General features: G+C 37.0%; 1 protein-coding gene across 1 annotated transcript in view; it reads right to left on the reverse strand.

Annotated features, from left to right (window-relative positions):
- Positions 1-4,272: 4,272 nt before the first annotated feature.
- Positions 4,273-21,554, reverse strand: part of OMA1 (OMA1 zinc metallopeptidase) — a 77,509-nt gene continuing 60,227 nt past the window's right edge. The window contains exons 8-9 of the mRNA XM_042951783.1: positions 21,337-21,486; positions 4,273-4,713 (exon numbers count right to left, since the gene is read on the reverse strand). Of these exons, the coding sequence (XP_042807717.1) occupies positions 4,501-4,713; positions 21,337-21,486 (363 nt within the window). The 3' untranslated portion in view covers positions 4,273-4,500. The remainder of the gene's footprint in view (positions 4,714-21,336; positions 21,487-21,554) is intronic.

Raw genomic sequence — 21,554 nt, forward strand, 5'->3', positions numbered from 1 at the left:
GACTTATGCCCCACACCCAACTAACTCAACTCCTAAACAGCCAGCACAGCAAGAAACCCTAGTCACGAGTCTATACCCTCCACTCCTTCAAGACAGAACTGTGTGCTGTAAAAGTCCATGCACACAGTCGGGTCATATAAAAGGGGTCCTTGACTAAAAGGCTGGGAGTCACTGGCCTACCTCTAAAGGCTATTGGTTCTCGGATAGAAGTGAGGGGTTGGTGTAAAGGGGTATATACTGACAGGGTTCCTTCCAGTAATGAAGTGAGAGATATTTCTCACCACAGATTAAGGAACTCTCTAGGTCCAAATAAAAACAACGAAAGGAGCACCTGAGTGGCTCAGTCGGTCAAGCTTCTGACGCTTGATTTGGGCTCAGGTCATGATCTCATGGTTCATGAGTTCGAGCCCCGTGTCAGGCTCTGTGCTGGTGGTTCAGATCTTGCTTGGGTTCTCTCTCTCCCTTCTGTCCCTCTCCCCTACTCTCTCTCTCTCGCTCTCTGAAAATAAACAACAAAAAAAACACATTATAAGATGATTAATAAGAATTTTAGCCCTCCCATATATGAATGTACTTAAATATTTTTACCACCTGTCATAGAGTATTAAAATGAATGCATTTAAGAGAAAGGGGGGTTCCCAAGGGAGGGGTGAAGGAAATGAACACTCTTCACCACTTCCTTTCTGAGATTTGCCACCTGGAGTAGCAGTAACTAGCTGGAGAGCACAGACTTTGGAGTCAGCAGATGAGGGTTTGAATCTCAGTTCTGCAACTATGAGCGGAGTAGTGCTGGGCACACAGTTGCTTAGTATCTTTGAGCTTTGGTTTCCAGATAAAAAAATGTAGGTCCTCCAAGCTTTAGTCTTCTTCTTTATGAGTAAATAACACCACTTGTCCTTCCAATTACATGGGCTGGTTTTGATGATAGGAGCAACAGAAAAAAAATATCTTACGGATGATAAAGCAAATACACTAATGCAAATTTACTATCAACAGAAACAAAACTTAGGCAACATTGTTTTTGCTCAGATTATCATTTCTGAACCAAATCTACAAAGAATTATCTTGTTTCTTTGCCTGCTGAAAGAGGAGAAACGGAACAGGTTTTTATTCCAGTTACTGAACAGGCGCTGTGGTTGTATGTGAGCCACTCTGTTTGTAGGGTGCCGACTGTAACCATCCTCAGCTCCAGCCTGTCGGGATCACCCGTCCCCTGTGGTGGTTACTGTTTCTGGGTTGCTCTTTAGAGATTGCAGTTAGTATTGAAGGTTTTGTTTCAATAGTTGCAAGGTAACCTTGGCAGCTGCTCGCAGCCATCTTGACATCAGCAGGGAAGAGTGAAACCAGAGCTGAGAAAAATCACAGAGAAAAAGCCACTGCTCTGACGGTATCTCAATACTCTGGACTAAATCATGTCCAAAGCTAGTGCACTTCTGGGCTTTTTTGTTAGGTGAGGCAATAAATTTTGAGTTGTTTTTTTTTTCCTGTTCTTGCAAGTAAAATAATCTTAAGAAATACACCATATAACATTGAGCAAGTTTCATTAACCCTCTCAACTTCACTATCCTGATCTACAATGGGGGGTAAAATAATACCTATCACACACAGGGCTGCAGTGAAGTTCATCAGTGCTTGAAGAATGTTTAGCATGGTGCGTGGTACAAAGTAAGCCCTCAATAAATTGTGGCTATTTGTGTTATGTTTGGCGCTCTACACATTATGCTAAGTGCTTTCAGTACATCACCTTCCTTAAGCATCATGTCAACCTCACGACAATTTTTGTTCTTATATAATTTTTTTTAAGTGTTCCTTTATTTCTGAGAGAGAGAGAGGCAGAGTGTGAGCAGGCAAGGGGCAGAGAGAGGGAGACACAGAATCCGAAGCAGGCTCCAGGCTCTGAGCTGTCAGCACAAAGCTTGACAAAGGGCTTGACCCCACAAACCGTGGGATCATGACCTGAGCCAAAGTCGGATGCTTAACTGACTGAGCCACCCAGGCACCCCTACAAGGTAGGATTTCTTATCCCCATTTTACAAATGAAAAGAAAAATGAGGGTTAGAGACTTGAAGTGACTTGTCCAGGGTCCTATGGCTACAAAGAGGCAGAGATTTCATAACATATAACTGTTTCTCCTTTTTTATTTTTTTCATCATCCTTTGCCCCGGTGATGTGAAGTGTACATCATGAGTAAAATACCAATTGGATACCTATGTCAAAAACCATTAGTTACCAGAGACATAGCAGTAAATACACATATTCTTTTTGAATTTAGTTTTAGAGGAAATGACCCAGATTACAGGGGAGTTTAGATTGAATTTGTGCCTTGTATTTACTGGCATCATGCTCCTAACAACTGAGAAACTAACCAATGGCACCTAAATCCTATAGGCATATGAAAAGCCCTGTCAGTATGGTATGCAACTAAATGCAGAGCTTAGAGGTCTCTTCCACATAGAACTTAGAGCATATGTACACATATTACATCCAACTATTTAATTTCTCCTAAAACCCTGAACCGAAATGTAACATTTCTTTTGTATTTTGACCCCATGGGTTAAAAAAATGTCTTTTTCACAGGCACTATAAAGGAATTCTGATACTTTCTCTGTTCCTTCCGACATGTCAACTTATATATGTTTCCTAGGAAGTCCGAACAGTACAATTAGATGTGATAACGGGATGGAAGGAAAAATCGACTAGGGCCTCCACGACACTATTTTCTCAGGAAATATACAGGAAAATCTGACGGCGTGTCTTACTGTTTACCTCTAGGTGACATTCTCCAAACGTCTTTACACGTTATGGAATGCCTCAGACAGGACTGCAATGACTACAACAGTTTATCTGAACCTCCTCCTTACAAATGTTATCTTGTGTGCAGATCAAGAAAGTCCTTCCCACTCATCTGTAGTAAGCCTTGGAAAATATAAGCAGCAGCCCCTGAAATTCTCCTCATAACTAGGTACATATCTTGTCTAAGGAGAGGTGTCAGGACACATCCCAAATGCGAAGTCACGGGCTTTCAGAGGCAGCGGGGAGAGGCTCCACTGTCCTAAATTGCCTCACCCCCTGCCTCTTAGTGTACATTTCTTGATGGAAAGGTGTGAGAGGAGTGCCTAGAAAGTCATCCTGCAGGTAGGTGATCCTGATTTTATAATTAGGAGATTTTTACCTATACTGAAGCCCTATATGAGCACGCTAAGACACAACCGAGGATGGCATTTGTTCCCTCTGATAGCATAGTTTTACATATCTGAGAGCTGTGGAGACAGACTGATCTGCAGCCAGACAGATGTAGCTCTGTTCTTTCTAGGTGAGAGTCCCTGGGTGTACCACATAACCTCTCCAAGCCTGCTGCTCATTGTAAAATGAGGCCACTACAACCTACTTCATGGGGTTTTGGAATAAACGGGTCCAGCTCATAGCAGACAGTCAATAAAAGATCGTTTATTTCCCCGACAATTCTCTAAGAAACCATTTAATGTAATGTGTCTTTAGAAAAATGTCCCTACCAGGAAGAGAACCTCAACATCACTAGACTGCATCAGTTTGGGAGTACAAATAATTTTATACACATAATAATACACTTTAGAACCCTATTTCCAGATTTCCAGAATATACAGTAATTTCTGAGTACCGCTCGGGCTGTGCCTAGAGCTTCTTCTCCCACCTCCTTCCAACCTTTTACTGATGTCTGCTGCCCACGGAGGTCAATTTGTGGGTGGCACCTTCTCCCACACCTTTGGTGGTACCCTCGATGACAACAGGGTGGTTGCCTTCTCTGAGAACCCCCAAGACTCCCAAATTGTAATGTCGTGAAGGAGCCAAGATGACACAACTTTGTTAGGACTTCACAACATTAGCAGCACACTGTGTCTGCAAGGAAATGACCCTACCTCCTTGTTGTGTTTCTCATTGTCACTTGGACCACAAAGAGCACTCCTTTTGCCTCCTATGAAAACAGCTTCTTCAGCTTCTGCCTAGACAGTCCTTTTTCCCTTCGGAGTCCATAAGAGAAGACCAGTAAGTTCTCTATCCCAAGGTCCCCTGTTCCACATAATCCTATCCAAGTGCAAATCAACTTCTATAAACAGTGCTTCAGACTGATGGTCAGTTTCCCAGTTCACCATAACCACCCAGACTTTGAGCTCCAGTTTAGGTTCAGGTGGAACTCTCTCTACAACAAGAATTACTGCACATTCTGACTTCTCATCCACTAGAGGTCTGCCTCCAAATCAAAACCAAGTATGAGACAGAGTAAAACATAATACAAATTTATTCTGTGACATTTTCTTCATTGAAGATATTTTAAAATAGATTAAAATACATCAATATTTCATGAAAATACCTAGTAGAAGAAGTTAGGTAATACCTGTAATATACATGATTTGACCCTGAATATACAATTTTTGTATTTCAAACATCATTTTTTTAAAAGGAACATAAAAATGTTAAGAATTGCTGCATTCTTCATATATCCCATGTCTCATAAATTTTAATTCAACTGCCAGTTCTTTTCTCAACTATATATGTTAAGGGTATTTGCTTCTGATTTTGAATGGTAGGAGTATCCATTTTCTGTTTCTTAGCAGTGATATTTAGGTCTTCTTTTTCCGATTCTTCAAGAAAATGCTTCATGCTGAGTTTGAACAGTAATCGAGGGTCTGGTCCAGAAAGTGGTGGGCAATTACATATCTCTCTAATTTTAAGGGCCTACAAATGAAGAATACAATACTCTGTATATATATGTGTATACACACACACATATATATATACACACATACATATATATACACACACATATATAAATTTATATATACATATAAATATATATACAAATTATTCCAGTAATTCCTACTATGCTCTATGCAAAACAATGAAATATAAGAATACATTCTATATTTTTGGAATAAAAAGTATCTTAATTACAACATGTGAAAGAGGACCATAGAGACATTCCTGGTAAATAGTTACATTTTTATTATTTGTTTATACAATAATATATTTGAAAAAAATATCTGCAGTGACTGTCTGATGTCCTATTAGGGATAAGGTATCTCTATGATTTCAGTCACACTAGAGCTGACTGTGAGAAAACCATTCAGATTTAAAAAGATCTGAAGACTCCAAGACTTTCTCAAAGAAAGGAAAACAAGAGGATATAGAAATATGAACATACTGAAGGAAGGTACATGTAACTAGAACAGTCTGAGGGAACATTGATGCTAATAACCTACAAGATTAAGCAGATCAAAATCATGACAATTTTTAATTCCCGGAAAAACAAAATGCTACAGGAAAAGTAATCACAGAATGATGACATGGTTCAGCTGTGACTGGTGTTTACAGTTTTAAAAACAATGAATCTTGATCTACCCCAAATCACAAACAAACAACTGGAAGAGGGAGAGCTGGATACATGTGGGTGCATGCACAGGTGTATCAGTGATAAGGGAGCCCTTTGTTCTCATCCTCTACGGGGAAAAGTAAATTGGAAATGCTTAAAACTGGAAAGTTAGGAAGTAGCAATATGACTATGTGATGGTAGACGTGGTGGGAAATACCAAAAGAATTATTTAAGAGCTGGAAATGGCTACCCTTAAAACTGAGGGCAGGTAGGGGGATTGGAGCTTTAAATAACTAGACTTGAAGATCTATGTGATTCTTTACAGTGGTTTCATAAAGGACTTTAAGACATAAAAACTAAAATAGTGAATTAAAAAAAAATTTTTTTTAATGTTTATTTTTTGAGAGAGAGAGAGAGAGAACACGAGCAGGGGAGGGGCAGAGAGAGAGGGAGACACAGAATCCGAAGCAGGCTCCAGGCTCTGAGCTGTCAGAACAGAGCCCGACACCAGGCTCAAACCCACGAACCGTGAGATAATGACCTGAACAGAAGTCGGACGCTTAACCGACTAAGCCATCCAGGTGCCCCTAAAATAGTGAATTTTTAAAGCAAAAACATTTTATATCTAATGGGGGTTAAAAGAAAGATATTTAGGGGAGGGAGCTAGTTTAGTTTCTTATTACTTACAACTTTAATTTTTTTTTCATGTTTATTTATTTTTGAGAGAAAGAGAGACACAGCGTGAGCAGGGGCTGGAGGTGCAGAGAGAGAGACAGAGAGAGACACACACAGAATCCAAAGCAGGTTCCATGCTCTGAGCTGTCAGCACAGAGCCCGATGTGGGGCTCGAACCCAGGAACCAAGAGATCATGACCTAAGTTGAAGTCAGACACTTAACCAACTGAGCCACCCAGGCACCCCACTTTTAACTTTTTTATAGTGATGGATGTTAAGGGATGTAAGTAAAGCTGGAAGGAAACAATCAATGTTTGTGGGGATAGTAAAATTTTAGAAAGATTAGCCTACCAAGGTCTCACTGTTAAATACTGATGGGGGCAGAGAGGAGGAGGGGTAGCTGGGGAGAAGACCTGAAGGCTGAAGGACAAGAGGGAAGAGGTATGTGGGTACCTGGAAAAAGAGCATTCCAAGTACCAGCAGCAGGGATGCAAGGACCAGAGATGGGAGTGTGCCTGGACTGTTCTAGAACAGTGAGGAAGCTAGCACAGCTGGAGCAGAGCAGGGCATGGGCAAGAGCAGATTATGTAGGCTCTCACAGGTCATAGGGTTTTAGGTTTTACTATGAGTGGGGCTGCCTCTGCTATTTGTGGGGTCCATGGCAAGAATAGAAACACTCAGATACCATATGTTTAAATATCTAAAAGCAGTAAGTCAAGCTAATAAACTACTGTAGAAAACATGTTCTATTCTCCCACTTTGAGAAATACACATTCAAAATGACCCTGAAGGCAGGTACAAAACTAGAATTCTTGAATTTTGGAATGTGTAAGGTTGCAGGGAACCTACCCACTTCCTGTCACTGGCCTGCTGTCCACTCCCTTCTCCTATCCCTGGCTTCCTGGGCACTATGAGGGGCTTTGTGTGCATGTGTCCAAGGGAAGAGATCCACACAGGCCCAGAAGCAGGCTCAAAAGTGTTTGGGCAAGGAATTCCATTATCCCAAATACCCACAGTGCCACATGGTAGGGGCATAGGTTCTTAGATGGGAATATTCCTTTAAGTTCCAAAGGAGAGAAGGGCATGCAACCAGAGGAAAACCAGAAAAAGGTCTTCTAAATGGGTAATGCCAGGGCAGGAGCTTAGATCTAGGAACACTTCTGATTCTGAAGGAGGCTATGGTTTACCAAAATAAACTAAAGAGGAAAAAGCATTGAAGTGAAATTCTGTGGTGACAGGGGCCTCGTCTGAATTTTCTTTGTATCTCACAATCATCTACTGAACATTAAAAAAATGTTCATTAAACTTAACTGAAAAATCAAGAAAACGTTTCACAACTATAGCACTGAAATAAACAGAAAGTCAGACCCTCAGCAAAATGGTGACCTACTGCCCAAAGCAGAACACCTTTGAGAGTGTAAGATGCTATTAAAACACTGAGACATCAGGCACAAACTGAGCCTGCCCTGGCAAAATGGGGACACACAGTCCACTCTTGCTTTAACTCCTTTACAGCCATGCTGATGTCCTTTTCCAAGTGAGAAGCCGCTATGTTATGGTTGCTACATCACATGCCTGAGACCTTCACTGGTGTCAGTAAAGGGGCAAGTATGGAGCCTAGCAAGTAACAGCTGGTAAAGCTGAGTTTAGCAATGAGAGATGCAAAGCAGCAAAGGGAAAAGCAGAATGCCATCTAATCTTTTATATTCGGTAAAAGCTTTTCTCTCTCCCCTAAGTTCTTTTATTCAGTATTTTTACATAGTTTTAAATGGCCAATATTTAGAACACCACACTGAATGATCTGCTAGGTACACATCAGTCAGGATACATAGTCATGATCCCTGCCCTCACACAATTTACTTTGCATTTCCCCATCACTGGGCATTTGAATTGTTTCCATAGTTTCATTTTGTTTTACTTGTTAATAAATGACCCTATGAAAATCTTTGCCTAAAAAAAATGTTATAACTTCCATTTGGGTTTACTTGAAGTATACCTGCCAAAAGAATGATGTGAACAGGGTATACTTTTAGTTTATACAGGACCAGACTGCTTTCTATCAGAAAGGCTTTACCAACTTATAATGTCTTCAGCATACAGGCCTATTAACTAAGTTATTCATAATCAGTATAACATAAGATTTTATGATTTTTAACTAGGTAATAACCATATAATTCCAAAATTAGAAACCTCAGAAATCATCAGCTGCAGTTTACAGATTGAGGAAATCTAAACCCCAAAGAGGTTAAGTGACTGGCAGGGAACAAAAAATTGCTAGGCAAATGTTTATAGCAGCTTTATTCATAATTGGCAAACCTTGGAGCAGCCAAATGCCCTTCAGTAGGTGAAAGGATAAGGAATCTGTGTTACATCCAGACAGTGGAATATTATTAAGCACTAAGGAGAAATGATCTATCAAGCCATGAGAACACATGAAGGAACGTTAAATGCATATTAAGTGAAAAAAAATCTATCTAAAAAGGCTACATAGCATATGATTCTGACTATATACATAACATTTTGGAAAAGGCAAACAATGAAGACACTAAAAAGATCCATGGTTGTTAGGGCTGAGCAAGGAGAGAGGGACGAATTGGCAGAATATTTGTGGGGCAATGAAACTACTCTATGTCATACTGTACTGGTGAATACAAGTCACTATACATTTGTCAAAACCCACAGAATGTACACTAAGAGTGAACCCTAATATAAACTATGGACTCTGGGTCATAAAGATGGGTCAGTGTAGGTTCACCTTCTGTAATAAATGTACCACTCTGGCACAGGACTTTGATAGTGGGGGAGACTGAGCAAAGGCAAGGGGTATATGGGGAATCTCTCCTGTACCTTCCATGAAATTTTGCTGTGAACCTAAAACTGTTCTTAAAAATAGTCTAATTTAAAAAAAAATTTGGGAAGAGGCACAAAAGTAAGAAGACTTAGGGGAAAAAAAGGGATGAGAATCTACTTCTGTTGTTTTGTTTTTAATCCTCTTACACTACATGCTTTTGTACTAAATTTTTTGCACCACATTGTTTCTTGAGTAAATCTTTTACTGAATAAACGTACTTTTGAGATGTCCGACCTACGTTTAATTGCTAGAAAAACTATATATTCTTCATAAAGGTATTCTATGAATATTTCTACATGTGTGAATCCTCTCCTCCAACTATCGAGCAAGCAAAATCCTATTAGACCATAGACATTTCTATCAAATCTTCATCTATTTTGCACAGTAAGATTTTATCACATATGTTGGTAAAATTTTTATTTTCTACTGTCCTTTCCACGTTTATTTTATTACATTTCAGGGTGTCAACATCTTTTATTTTTATAAATTCAAATCTATCTTATTAAATATAGCTTCATCTCCTTAAAAGTCAGCAATATTTTCCCACAATACAACAAGAATATGCCTTTCTGTTGCCTTTACTTCGTTTTCTGCATTTAACTGTATGTACTCTACATAACACGTACTTAATAAATACATGGTGAATTTTAAACAAACACCTGTAAAACACAAGCTATGAATAAATCATTATAATAAATGTCATAGGGAAAACACTCTTTAAGAATTGAGAGTCTAAGAGAAAGCAGGAATGTATTCTAATAACAAAAATACACACTTCTAAGAATCCCAAGGAAGATTTGGAGTTAAATATGGAAATAGCCAACCTAAGGATTCCCACTAGACATGAAAGAAACTAACATATACTGTTCATTTTCTATGTGCCTTGTCCTGTACCAGGTATTTTACTTATCTAAATTGGCGTTATGATATGAACCACTTTTAATATTTATTTTCGAGAGAGAGAGAGAGAGAGACAGAGTGTGAGCAGGGGAGGAGCAGAGAGAGAGGGAGACACAGAATCTGAAGCAGGCTCCAGGCCCCGAGCTGTCAGCACAGAGCCCGACACAGGGCTCGAACTCACACACCGTGAGATCATGACCTGAGCCGAAGTCGGACGCTCAACCGACTGTGCCACCCAGGCGCCCCTGATATGAACCACTTTTAAAATCTTGGGCCCGATGTAGAGTATTTGTCATTGAAATGTCTTAAAAGAGAGAGAGGCAAGGAAAAAGGGGAAAAGGCAGGACCTTACGACACAAATACTTAAGTATGTACATAAAACAGGAGATATTATTATCACAATTTTACAGATGAAGAACCTGAAGGTTAGATTAGGTAACTTCTGCAAAGTTAGGTGGGTGGTAGATCCGAATTAAAACCCAAAGCTCCCAAGACCACTGCTATTTTTATTGTACTTCCCTTAAGCATCCTTTTCCCATTATCAACTATTAGTTTCCTACATGCTAAATTTCCATGAGGGAATGTAACTACTACTCAACTGTACTGCCCAATTTTTCTATTTTTAACCCAGTATTATTTAACCTATCTTTCCTATTATGACCTAGCATGCAATCATTTAACAAATATTCATTAAGCATCTCAGGGACTGTCACAGGCTCTATGGATACAACAGCGAACAAGGGCCTTACGTTGTAGGGGAGGAGACAAGACAATAAACAAGTAAACAAGATCACTTTCGTTGTGTACATGAAGAAACAAAACCGTGAACTTTCTTAGAGACCAGCTGCATGGAAGAAGGGCTATTTGAGATGGGGGGAATCGAACAAAGCCTCCCAGGGGAGATGACGTTTGTGTAAAGAGCTGAGGGAAGAATATTTCAGGCAAGAAGATTGAGTAGAGAAGCTGTGAGGAGGAAACAAGCACAGTGTTTAATCAGTGGAATCAAGGAAAACCTGGGGGAGAGGGACACATGAAAACACTGGAGAAGGAAGCAGTGGCCCAATCACCTGACTCAAAGACTGAGTAAGGAATTTGGATTTTCATTCTAAATTCAAGAGATGTCATTGAAAGGTTTTATGCAGGGAAATGACATTGAAAAGATCGTTCTGGCTGCTATACTGAAAACAGGCTGTCGGGGTTGAGGTGAAAATGGAGCAGGAGGATTAAACATGAGCTGGCTGCAGTGAATTGGGGGAGCGGGGGATGCTGGTGACTTTACTAGGGCGGTAGCAGCAGGGATGGAAAAGGCTAAGTCACAGAATCTTCTTGTGGGAGGACACAGAGAAAGAGGAAAGAGAGGGATCAAAAAGGATTCCTGAATTCTCTCCTGTGTTAACAGCATTGCTTTCATATGCTACCCACGTATCTGAGGATAATTTGCTTGCTCCGAGGAAATAATTATTGTTACTTGGCACTGTATTGTTTGTTGGTTCATGCCCAGTCCATAAATTCTTTTAAAGGTATTTTTTTAATCAATTTGTGAAAACAAAATGTTCATAAAATGAATAATTAACAATGTCCCTTTTTTGAAGCTAGAGTTAATTATTCATTGAATAACGGTTCTTCAAACTTTCAAAAAATTCTTCAAAGTAAATCCCCACCAGGCCTAGCTAGGTGCTCTTTTCTTTGCTAATTTGTTATGACTATGGATTTCTAATACAGTCGTTTTTATTTATTTGATTTAATTATACCTTACCTCTTTCCCCGAGAATTAATTTGAGGGGGTACATTCTCGTTACAATTTCTACTTCTAGATGTACCCACATAGGCAGTTCTCTCTCTTACACGTATGCTTATGCATGCACACATTTTAATTATTTCTGATCTTGACCTGAGCCATTAATTAACACCTTCTACCTAAAAATAACATGCTCTCAAGTATTTTGGTTTTCCTGCATTTTAATTATTGTAGCTTTTCTACTGATCCTATTTATATTTTACTCTTTGTCTGTCTGATTCAATAATTCCCACTTTGACACAATTTCTAAAACAATTAACTATTAAAATTTTGTTTATTTCTACTTAATTTTATTTTCCCTGTCTGGAGCACACTGTATTTCTCAATTTCCTTTCTCTTTTTCTCTGTTACTAACACAGACATTTAAATTGATAATTTTTTTGACATATATGTTTGACACTCAATCCATGAAAATATAACTACAACCACTACAAAATTTTTTTAAGGCATGTTCTCACTGTTTATGTATTTCTTTATTGTCCTATATATACAACAATTTTAATTTTCATGTAGTTGCCCATATTTTAATTTTTGTTATATTAATTTTAATGTACTATGTTCTGATAATTTGAACCATAACATTTTTATATTAAGTATACACGTTTCTGCCCGTTAACGACTAATATTTTTATGAAAGTTTTATATTTTATGTATTTGTATTTTATGAAAAAATACATCTTTTTCCTAGCATTTCGTTTTTTATGTCAGTTGAATCTTATTTTTCATATTTTCAACTCAATTCTTTGCTAATTCCTTACTTGATCTGTAGTCTTCTAAGAATAGTAGGGTGGAAGCTATAATCACAGTCATAGATAAACAAACTAAATTACACACTCTATCTAATTCTTGATCGTCAGTAGATTCTGGAAAGAGAACTGCTGCTGAATACTTCGTGGCATATTGTTTTATGTGTTCCATGTATTAAAGTTTCTTCTATTTCAAAAGAAAGAAAAGCTGGTTTGGCTAGATAGCATACTCGAGTGTATTACCTCCATTGTTCGTTGTTTTATCTCTTTTCCCCTAAACTCTTATACTTCTCCAAAGTCTAAAAGGAAAAATTTAAAGTCATTCTTACTCATATGTGTCTTTAAATTTTCTCTTTATATATGGCAGCTTGTAAAATCCTGTCTTTGCAATGAAGATTAAACACTTGATAGATTTATATACCTAGGCAACATCATTTCAGGGTTTCTCAGCCATAATGCTTTGGGATTCTTCTAAAAACCCACTCTGAGAGAAGTGTTATCTAAATCAACCATGTGATACAGAAATCACAGTCAAAGAAACTAAGGCGTAAGTGAAGGTTCTGGACTTTACCACTGTTATATGCAGCCTGACTTGTGTCTTTTCAGTATTCTTCCATTTTTCAGATATTTTTTTTAGATGTGGGTGTTTTAGTTTGGTTGTGCTATGTTTCTTTATCTCCAGCATCAATAAGTCTTTGCTCTGGGGCATCAATTCTGCTCTTTCCAGCCTCCACTGAAACTTTTAGAGCTTGTCTGCTGTATTCACAAGTTTAGCAATTTTCTGGAACGGATGTATCTTACGTTTGTAAAATCATTCTTTCTTCTTCTGTCACTTTCAATGTAGTTAAATCAGCCTTCTCATGCCAGCTTCAGGGGGCACCTAGCCTGTCTTCTCCAATGCAGTAAAGCTTTTAAATTATACCTGAGACTTGGGGTTTTTGTTTTTTGTTTTTTTCAGATTTTTCTACTCTTTGAAGTTTATCCTACTGGAAGAAAATGGGCATTTCATGGGCATTTCAGAGGCTTTTTGTGATTGTTATTTTAGATTTAGTTTAGATGAGGGTCTTTTTGGTGTTATTAGTTAAGGGCACTCAGACGCTAAATGTCTTTTAAATACAATTACCTATGATCATCTTTCTTTCCAACTATTATGTACTCATCATCATTGTGATGTTTTAAAAACCTCTCTTAACTACCTCTTAAATCTACTCTTCATGTGAGAAAAATGTGGCTGCAACATCTTTTATTCCATTAGATTTGATTTGGTTGGTCTGAGCTCCTTCTTCATTGTTCTATATAGATTCCTCCTGAAGACGCACATACAGGTAAGCCTTTTAAGACAGCGGACAATGATAGTCCCCTCAATCAAGAAACTTCTCAGGTTGATGAAAACCTGGCTACAGAGTCCTAAAAGCATTACTCCACAATCACGTACTGGCCTTACGAGAGAAAACCATGTTGACAAAGCAAGGGTCAGGCCACCACCATTCAAATCCCTGATCAAATGTGGCATCACTAATGTGGAGCAGCCAGATTAAGGGAATCCTAATATGAAAAGCATAGCTTCACTGCCTATAAAATATTCTTGTCAAAACTTAACTTCTGTCTATAGGTATATAGAGAAACAAGTGTTAAAAAAAAGAATGAATAGGCCCAAAATGGAGTCACCTCTGATAAGCCCCACATCATCAAACCAAGACTTTAACTACTAATCTAACTGCAGTTTCAACCTCTTCCAGAAACAGAATTTTAAACCAGTAAATCTGGATTTTCCTGGTCAGCACTTAGTGAGGTAATCTGCCAGACAGTCCCCTTCTGTCCCCCAAAGAAGGATGAGGTAACCCCTCTTTCCCTGTGCCCTTCTGCCTACAGAAGTCGCTATTTCATTCAGCTCTTTGGAGCTCCTTTCCATTGCTACATGGGATACTGCCCAATTCATTAATCACTGAAGAAAGCTAATTTAATCTTTAAATTTACTCAGCTGAATTTTGTTTTTTAACACAAGTTAGGTTAGACAATCTCACCAAAAACAAAACAAAACAATCAATAAATATAGACTGTGGGGCTAGATTTGTTGAGCAAGTCAATGGCATGTTTAAAAACAAACAAAAATGGGGTACCTGGGTGGCTCAGTCAGTTAAAGGTCTAAATTCAGCTTAGGTCATGATCTCACGGTCCATGAGTTCGAGCCCCATGTCAGGTTCTGTGCTGACAGCTCAGAGTCTGGAGCTTGCTTCAGATTCTGTGTCCCATCTCTCTCTGCCCCTACCCACTCACACTCTGTCTCTCTCTCTCAAGAATAAATAAGCAGTAAAAAAAAAAAAAAAAAAAAAAAAAAAGAGACAGAAAATAAATACAACAAAGATGATGGCTATGTGACTACTTAAAAATAACAAATCCTTCCATGTATATATAAGCCTGACAGGATGATTTGATTTATGATCTTTACTTGAAAGACAAACGGATGACAACAGAAAATAAAAACCGAAAAAAATGTGAAAGACTTGGAAATGGGCAAAAAAGATCATCGGGGTATCCTCTCAAGTGCATCCTTCAGCGTCACCTCTGCCTTTCATGGCCCTAGAGTTGTTTTACAACTCTGTAAGTAGTAGAAAACTATTAACAATGCAAATACTTATCCACAGAAATGTAAGTGAACCATCTGGTGGAATGCAATTGATTATTGCCTCATAACAGATCAATTTTGCATTTATTTGTAAAGTCATTTCAGCATTCCTACTTGTCTATATTCTTATGGTTCTTAAATTCTCCTGTAAGCTCCCTGTAACCTATTACTGGCTCTTTCAGTAATAATAAGTTAAAGAAAATCTCAGATATTGTTCATCTTATATTTGCGTAAGTCATGATTTTACCTTAAAAAAATTTTTTTCCCTCTAATTCATTTTCTTTCATAAACTGCAATGAAAATTGGAGTCGGATTAGTTTTTTAAGGGGTCTAAAAATTAATTATAAACAACTAAAATTTTAATAAATACAAACAATTAAATTTAAGGCCAACTTGGCACAGGTCAATTTTCTTCTAGAAAGGTAAGAAAAAGTTTTCAAATAAATTTATAATTAAACACTCCTGACGTGAGAATGATATATTATGAAATGGCTGTATTTTATTCCCAGTAACAACTGAAGTATTTATGCAACTGCTAGTGCACATCAGGACTCTTCTGGGCTGTATATGTCAAGGAAAACAGTTATCAATTACTCATAAAAAATAAAACTATAATAATTAGGTTTTAAAAAAAGAAAAAAAACAGGAGAAAAAAACTATTGGCCACAGAAGCTTTATAATTAGGTTAAAAGCTTCCTTTGAAAGTAGAAACCAAGTCATTTCAAGAGGAAAAAAAAACCACCTCCAATTTTTTAATGTTTTCTAAAGATATCATACTTTTCTTTCCTCTAAAAGCATTTTTTTTTCTAATAGCCCATTCACTTCAGCCTCAAGTAGATACACATCACATGCACCATAATATTTTTTTAAGGTTTTAGACAATGTTACTGTCAGGCTTCCTGGCTTTATATGATTCAGAGGCCAATTCAATTACAGCAGCTGCTATGATATTTGCCTTTTCCTCCACACTCTCCATGTCAGACAAAATGAAATTCTGTAAGGTGAACAGTGTATGCTTGTGTACACTGGCCAACAACGACATTTCACTTCAGTGTTAAACACTCATATTTCCTAACTCGTGAGATGTGTAATATTAACGATTTATGCATTTACTTTGTCCAATTATAAATGCATAAGAGAGATTTACAGGAGTTCAACTCCCAGCTTCCTGAAAGTTTAAAGAATTCAAGATAAAATGAGATTAAAATGAATGTATTTATAGCCTGCTAGTAGCTATAAAAACTGAATGTGGTAAATTTGAACATCAAGATTTAAAAAACAGTTTAAAAATAAGGCTGACATTGAAAGCTCTAAGAAACATTAAAAAATAAATCTTATTCAAAATTATTATAATAATATAACCCCAAACAACAATAAGGCCATTGAAATGTTTTTCCTTTATATTCTATCATTCTCCACCTCTTCCCCCTAACCAAGAAAAGGATGGCAGAGAGTAAGATGGTGAGAGAAACAGAAAATAAAAAATTCAGTCTAAATGCTTTTGGTTATAAAATAAATCTTTCAGGTAAATTTCTACCCTGGGTTATCTTACAATTTCCCTTATTCACATCTATTCATCCATATTTTATAACAGTCTTTATAGGAAGAAAGTTAAATAACGTTATCTCTTTCAAGGACAACTTATGTTATACATAAATTTAAAATCTGAACAGTGTAAGTAGAATTTTAAAACTGTCATACCACTAAACATCAACAGGTTGATGTAACATCTGTTCTTCAATTTTTCACCCAAGTTGTTATGGTAACCAAAATACGTGGAGTATTTGTTTCCTAAATTTAACTGATTATTTCAAGTAAATAAAATTATAGCATATCATCTTATTAACTACAAATATTATTAATACTATAACCCTATACTTATCCTTTTTAAATGCTAGTGAATTATATTTAATAGGCATTTCTACATGCTTTATACACATTAAAAGAATAGCAAGGGTATATATTTTTTCTAACTTGGGGGCATTTTCTTGATTTAAAAGCAAAACAACAAAACAAATAACTAGTCTATTTTCTAAACAATATACTAAAGTACTTCAAAATTATACGATTTTAGTGCTTTGTAGGAGCTATAGATCACATTCTTTCCAAACATAAGTCAATCCTATTACTTCTCTAGTCCCCTGCTCAAAATTTTCCACTGGTGGCCCATCTGTGAGCAAAATCCAAAGTCCTTACGTTGACTACAAACCCCACGTTCTCCCTTGCTTCCCCATCCAGCCACACTGGTTTCCCTGTAGTCTCTCGTATACACCAGGCTCACTCCTGCCCTAGGGCCTTGTACTTACTATTTCTTCTGCCTGGAAAGCTGTTGTCCTAGGAAGCCACATGGCTCATTCTTTCATTTATTTCAATTCTTCATTCAAATACCATCTTCTCAGTGAAACCTTCTCGGACTGGCCCCATTTCAAAGAGCTATTCCAACACCTCTACCACCTGTGCTCACACATTATCTATCTGCTATGGACTGAATTGTTCCCCCTCTCCCATATTCTTACATTGAACCCCTAACCTCTAATGTTATGACAGTATTTAGAGATGGGGTTTTGGGAGGTAATTAAGTTTAGATGAGGTCATGAGGGGGGAGCCCTCATGAAGGGATTAACATGCCCTTACAAGAAAAGAAAGAGACATCAACGCGCTATCTCCCCCCACGTAAGGACACAATGTTCTAGAAGGCAGCCATCTGCAAACCAAAAAGACCTTACCAGAAACTGAATCTGCAAGAAAATTATTGGATTTCTGGCCTTCAGAATTACAAAAAAATTAATTGCTATTGCTTAAGTCAGAACCTTGATCTTGGTCTTCTAGCCCTCGGAACTGTGAAGAAATTAATTTCTGTTGCTTAAGCCACCCAATCTCTGGTTGTGGCAGCCCAAGCTAATACATTGTTCTTCTTGTATTTTCCTCATCAACAGTCATTACTAATATGAAATGTATCAGTAATTTATTCTATACATTATTAATTAATGCTATTTATTGTCTGTCTCCCTTTACTGCATAATAAGCTTCATTAGGGCAAGGTTTTTTGTCTATTATGTTCATAACATCTATGGTCTGACATAACATGTAATCAATAAATATTTGTTGAATGCACAAAATACAGATTTTAAAATAAATGTTGATATGCTATGGTAGAAAATAATACATTTCTTTGATGATATTCAAGGAATCCAATAAGAAATATATAATCTTTAATAAGCTAAATTTTTTTAGAAAATAAAAATTATCAAGATTTGGGTTCTCATAGAACCAAATCATCTTACTTTCCTGATTTTCCTGATCTTTTCTCCTCTTATAAATCTGATTTACCAGAAACTCAATCTTTATCCTACTAATTAAATAGGGAAACTACCTTATACAATTAACTCTGTCCAGCATCTTTTTCTCTGCTTACTTCCTGAGTGAACTCATCCATTCTGCTTCAACTGTAACATTTTCAAGTAGCTCTGAAATCCTCATCTCTTGCCTAGATTTCTCTGTCCTATGGCGCGGTATTCCCAACTATCTTTGAGATGTGTATCACTTCAGGGTTACTGTCAGCAATGTCAAAGACAGAAGCTTTAGATAGAATATAACACTGCACTCACTTAAGTAAAAAACAAAACAAAAAAACAACAAAAAACAAAAAACCAACGACAACAAAAAGTAGTCTTTATTAGTAGTAGTCTATAGATTCACGTAATTCTATATACTGCCTGAGGAACTGCTTTCTTTCATTACAGAAATTAGACTTACAATGTTAGGGAATTCCAATCTCTGAATTATGACTAAGTATTCTAATTAACAATATACTCTTGTACTATCAGTTTCACTTCAACCACTGAATTATTCCCAATATTGTAGTAGAGTTTTATTACTTTCAAATTGAATTTAATCACTTGGGGGGAAAATATAAGAAATTATATGAGGTTTTCAAATTAAGTTTCTAAACTAGGATAGTTTATTTTTAGAAGAAAAAAATCTCCCAGTGTTTTTCATCATTGGTTGCCAAATAACATTTGCTTCTCCAATCACTTTTCCTCATACTTACTAATCAATTCATTATTATTTTAAAGAGTTCTCTAATGCATATTTCTTACAGACTTTAGGACAGGCTTCAGATGAAAGTTGGCTAGAAGTCATTATTCACTTTACGCAAACCATATACTTTTAGAATTTCACTGAGCAAATATGCAAAGAAAAGAAATTCTGAAAGAAAACCATGTGGTTATTATGACTTTAGAGATAAGCTAAACTTCCCAAGGTGGTACAAGGTCCCGGGTCTCGGGGAGGACCAAGAAGATTCTCAGAGCCAGTGACCTTCAGCACTCATAAATTACTAATGAAACACATACGATCCCAGTTCTATGTTGCCCTATTTTAAGATGAAGGATTATTATACATTATATCAAGTAAATTTCACTTATGTTTCTCCCTCAAAATTTTTTTCTTCAAATTGGGAGTATAAACAAAGTATATTTAGAAAGGTCTGGCTATCCCCCAGTACTCATGAAAGGTACAAAGTATGCCCAAACTGTCAACAAATTCTCTCATTATTCCTTTCAAGATATATCCAAAATCTCACCACTTCTCTTTCTCTATTCCACCTCCATAACGTCTTACTAGGATTATTGCAAGATCCTACTAGTCTCTCTGATTCTGCCCTTGCCCCACTACAGTCCACTCTCCACACAGGAGCCCCAGTGATCACTGTAAAACACAGGAGTCAGGTCAACTCTGCTGAAAACCCTCTACTAGCTTTCCCCCATCACTTGACATAAAAGTCAAGTCCTTACAGTGATTTAGATGACCTTCCATGGTCTGTTCCCCTTAAGTTTCAAGCATTCTCCCACCTTTCCTTACTCCATTCAGCCCCAATGTCTTCCTTGCTATTCCATGAACACACCCAACATGCTCTCACTTTAGGTCCTGTGTACTTGCTGCTTCCACAGCTTAAAAGACTCCCTCCAAATATACATAAGATTGGCTCCCTGGCTTCTTTCCAGGTTCTATTCAGTGAGGCCCTTCTTAACACATGAACAGAGACTAGCAGACTTTCTCCACTGCCCAGCCCTCTCTATTACCTTTGACATGCTTTATATTTCCCATCGTGCTTATCACCACTTGACATACCACACGTATGTTTGTTTATTATTTGCATTACCTGAGTAAAATGCTAGCTCCAAGAAAGCAAAGCCTGTTTTGTTTTGTCCTTGCTCATTCCCAGCAATAGAACACAGAATAGGAGATTAGTAATAAGTATCAACAAATACTGATCACATAAATTAATGAATGAATCTTGGGATTGTTTCTTATCTTAAACTAGATGCAGGCTACTATTCCTTCAAATTGCATACCACTACATTTCAACTTTTCTTATGAGAGGTCATATTCCCTGTTGTATTAAGAATCAATTTGTACTTAGCATGAAAGTATCAAGAACCATATCTTACTTCTATTGTATCCCCTGTACCTACTAGCATCATTTCTTTCTTATAATATGTACTCAATATTTCTTAAGTTGAATTTGAAGTTATACTGAAAGATACTTTTATAATACACCTGGATCTGTTGTTATCCTTTAGCAAACAGCCCAATACCAATTCTTAAATTCTAAAGAATATTCCACTTTTACAACCAACCAGCAAATTTAATGCAAGTGAAACAGAAAAGAGATGTAGCCTGGCTTAGAGATGTCTGACATCAATTCTGCATTGATGTGATAACTAAAGAACACATTTTGAATGATGTTAAGTCAAAAGATTTTCAGAAGATAGTAAAAACTACTTGAGGGAAAGCTGCTTCAACTTGATCCATTCAGGAGTTCTACCCAAAAACAAACAAACAAAAAAACCAAAACACTACACAGCACATACTTTACTCTACCTTTATAAACAAATAAATAACTAAAAAGAAACTAATACAAAGAGATTTTTTTTCTAAGAAAACAAATTCTAGCATCAATATCAAGATAACCAACTGACCTAAAAATTTTGTACAAGTCATTAATGGGTATTTTTAACAAGCTTTTTAACAAAGGTTAAATCACCAAGAAGATACTAAATTAGGATCAATATGTTGAAAAAAAAAAAATGCCTTGAGTTTTAGACTTTAGCCAAATCAGTTAAGTTTAAAAGGTATGATACTAAAAAGGTTAAACCATCCACCAACAAGAAAAGTCAACCCTACTCCAATTTATTCCCCAAGACTTGTGGACAAACAGGATTTTACTTTTCAGTCAAGTCTTTTGAAAACTGATAACCCATGATTACAGTAATCAAAATAATTGATAGGCTAGACTAGAATTCTCTTTTTCTAAACATAAGAAGTAACAACATTAAAAATAAGTGATACAGTAAAAATAAAGTCTTGCCTTATACAGTCTTAGCTCACCTGAGGTATGAGTCTATCCAAGTACTCAGCTCGATTTCCATGAGAAGGGTGTGTGGATAACCATTCTGGCAACTTGGGATGACCCTGGAGGCTATCTGCAAATTCCATCTGCTGCCAAAACACTGAACTGGCTCTGACGTCCACACAAGCCTAGAACAAGAATTAATGACAGAAAAAAATGAACTTAATTATGAGAACATTTTTAAAAATTTATCTTT

This window comes from Panthera leo, chromosome C1 (assembly GCF_018350215.1).
Source record: "Panthera leo isolate Ple1 chromosome C1, P.leo_Ple1_pat1.1, whole genome shotgun sequence".
In the NCBI taxonomy this organism is placed as follows: domain Eukaryota; kingdom Metazoa; phylum Chordata; class Mammalia; order Carnivora; family Felidae; genus Panthera; species Panthera leo.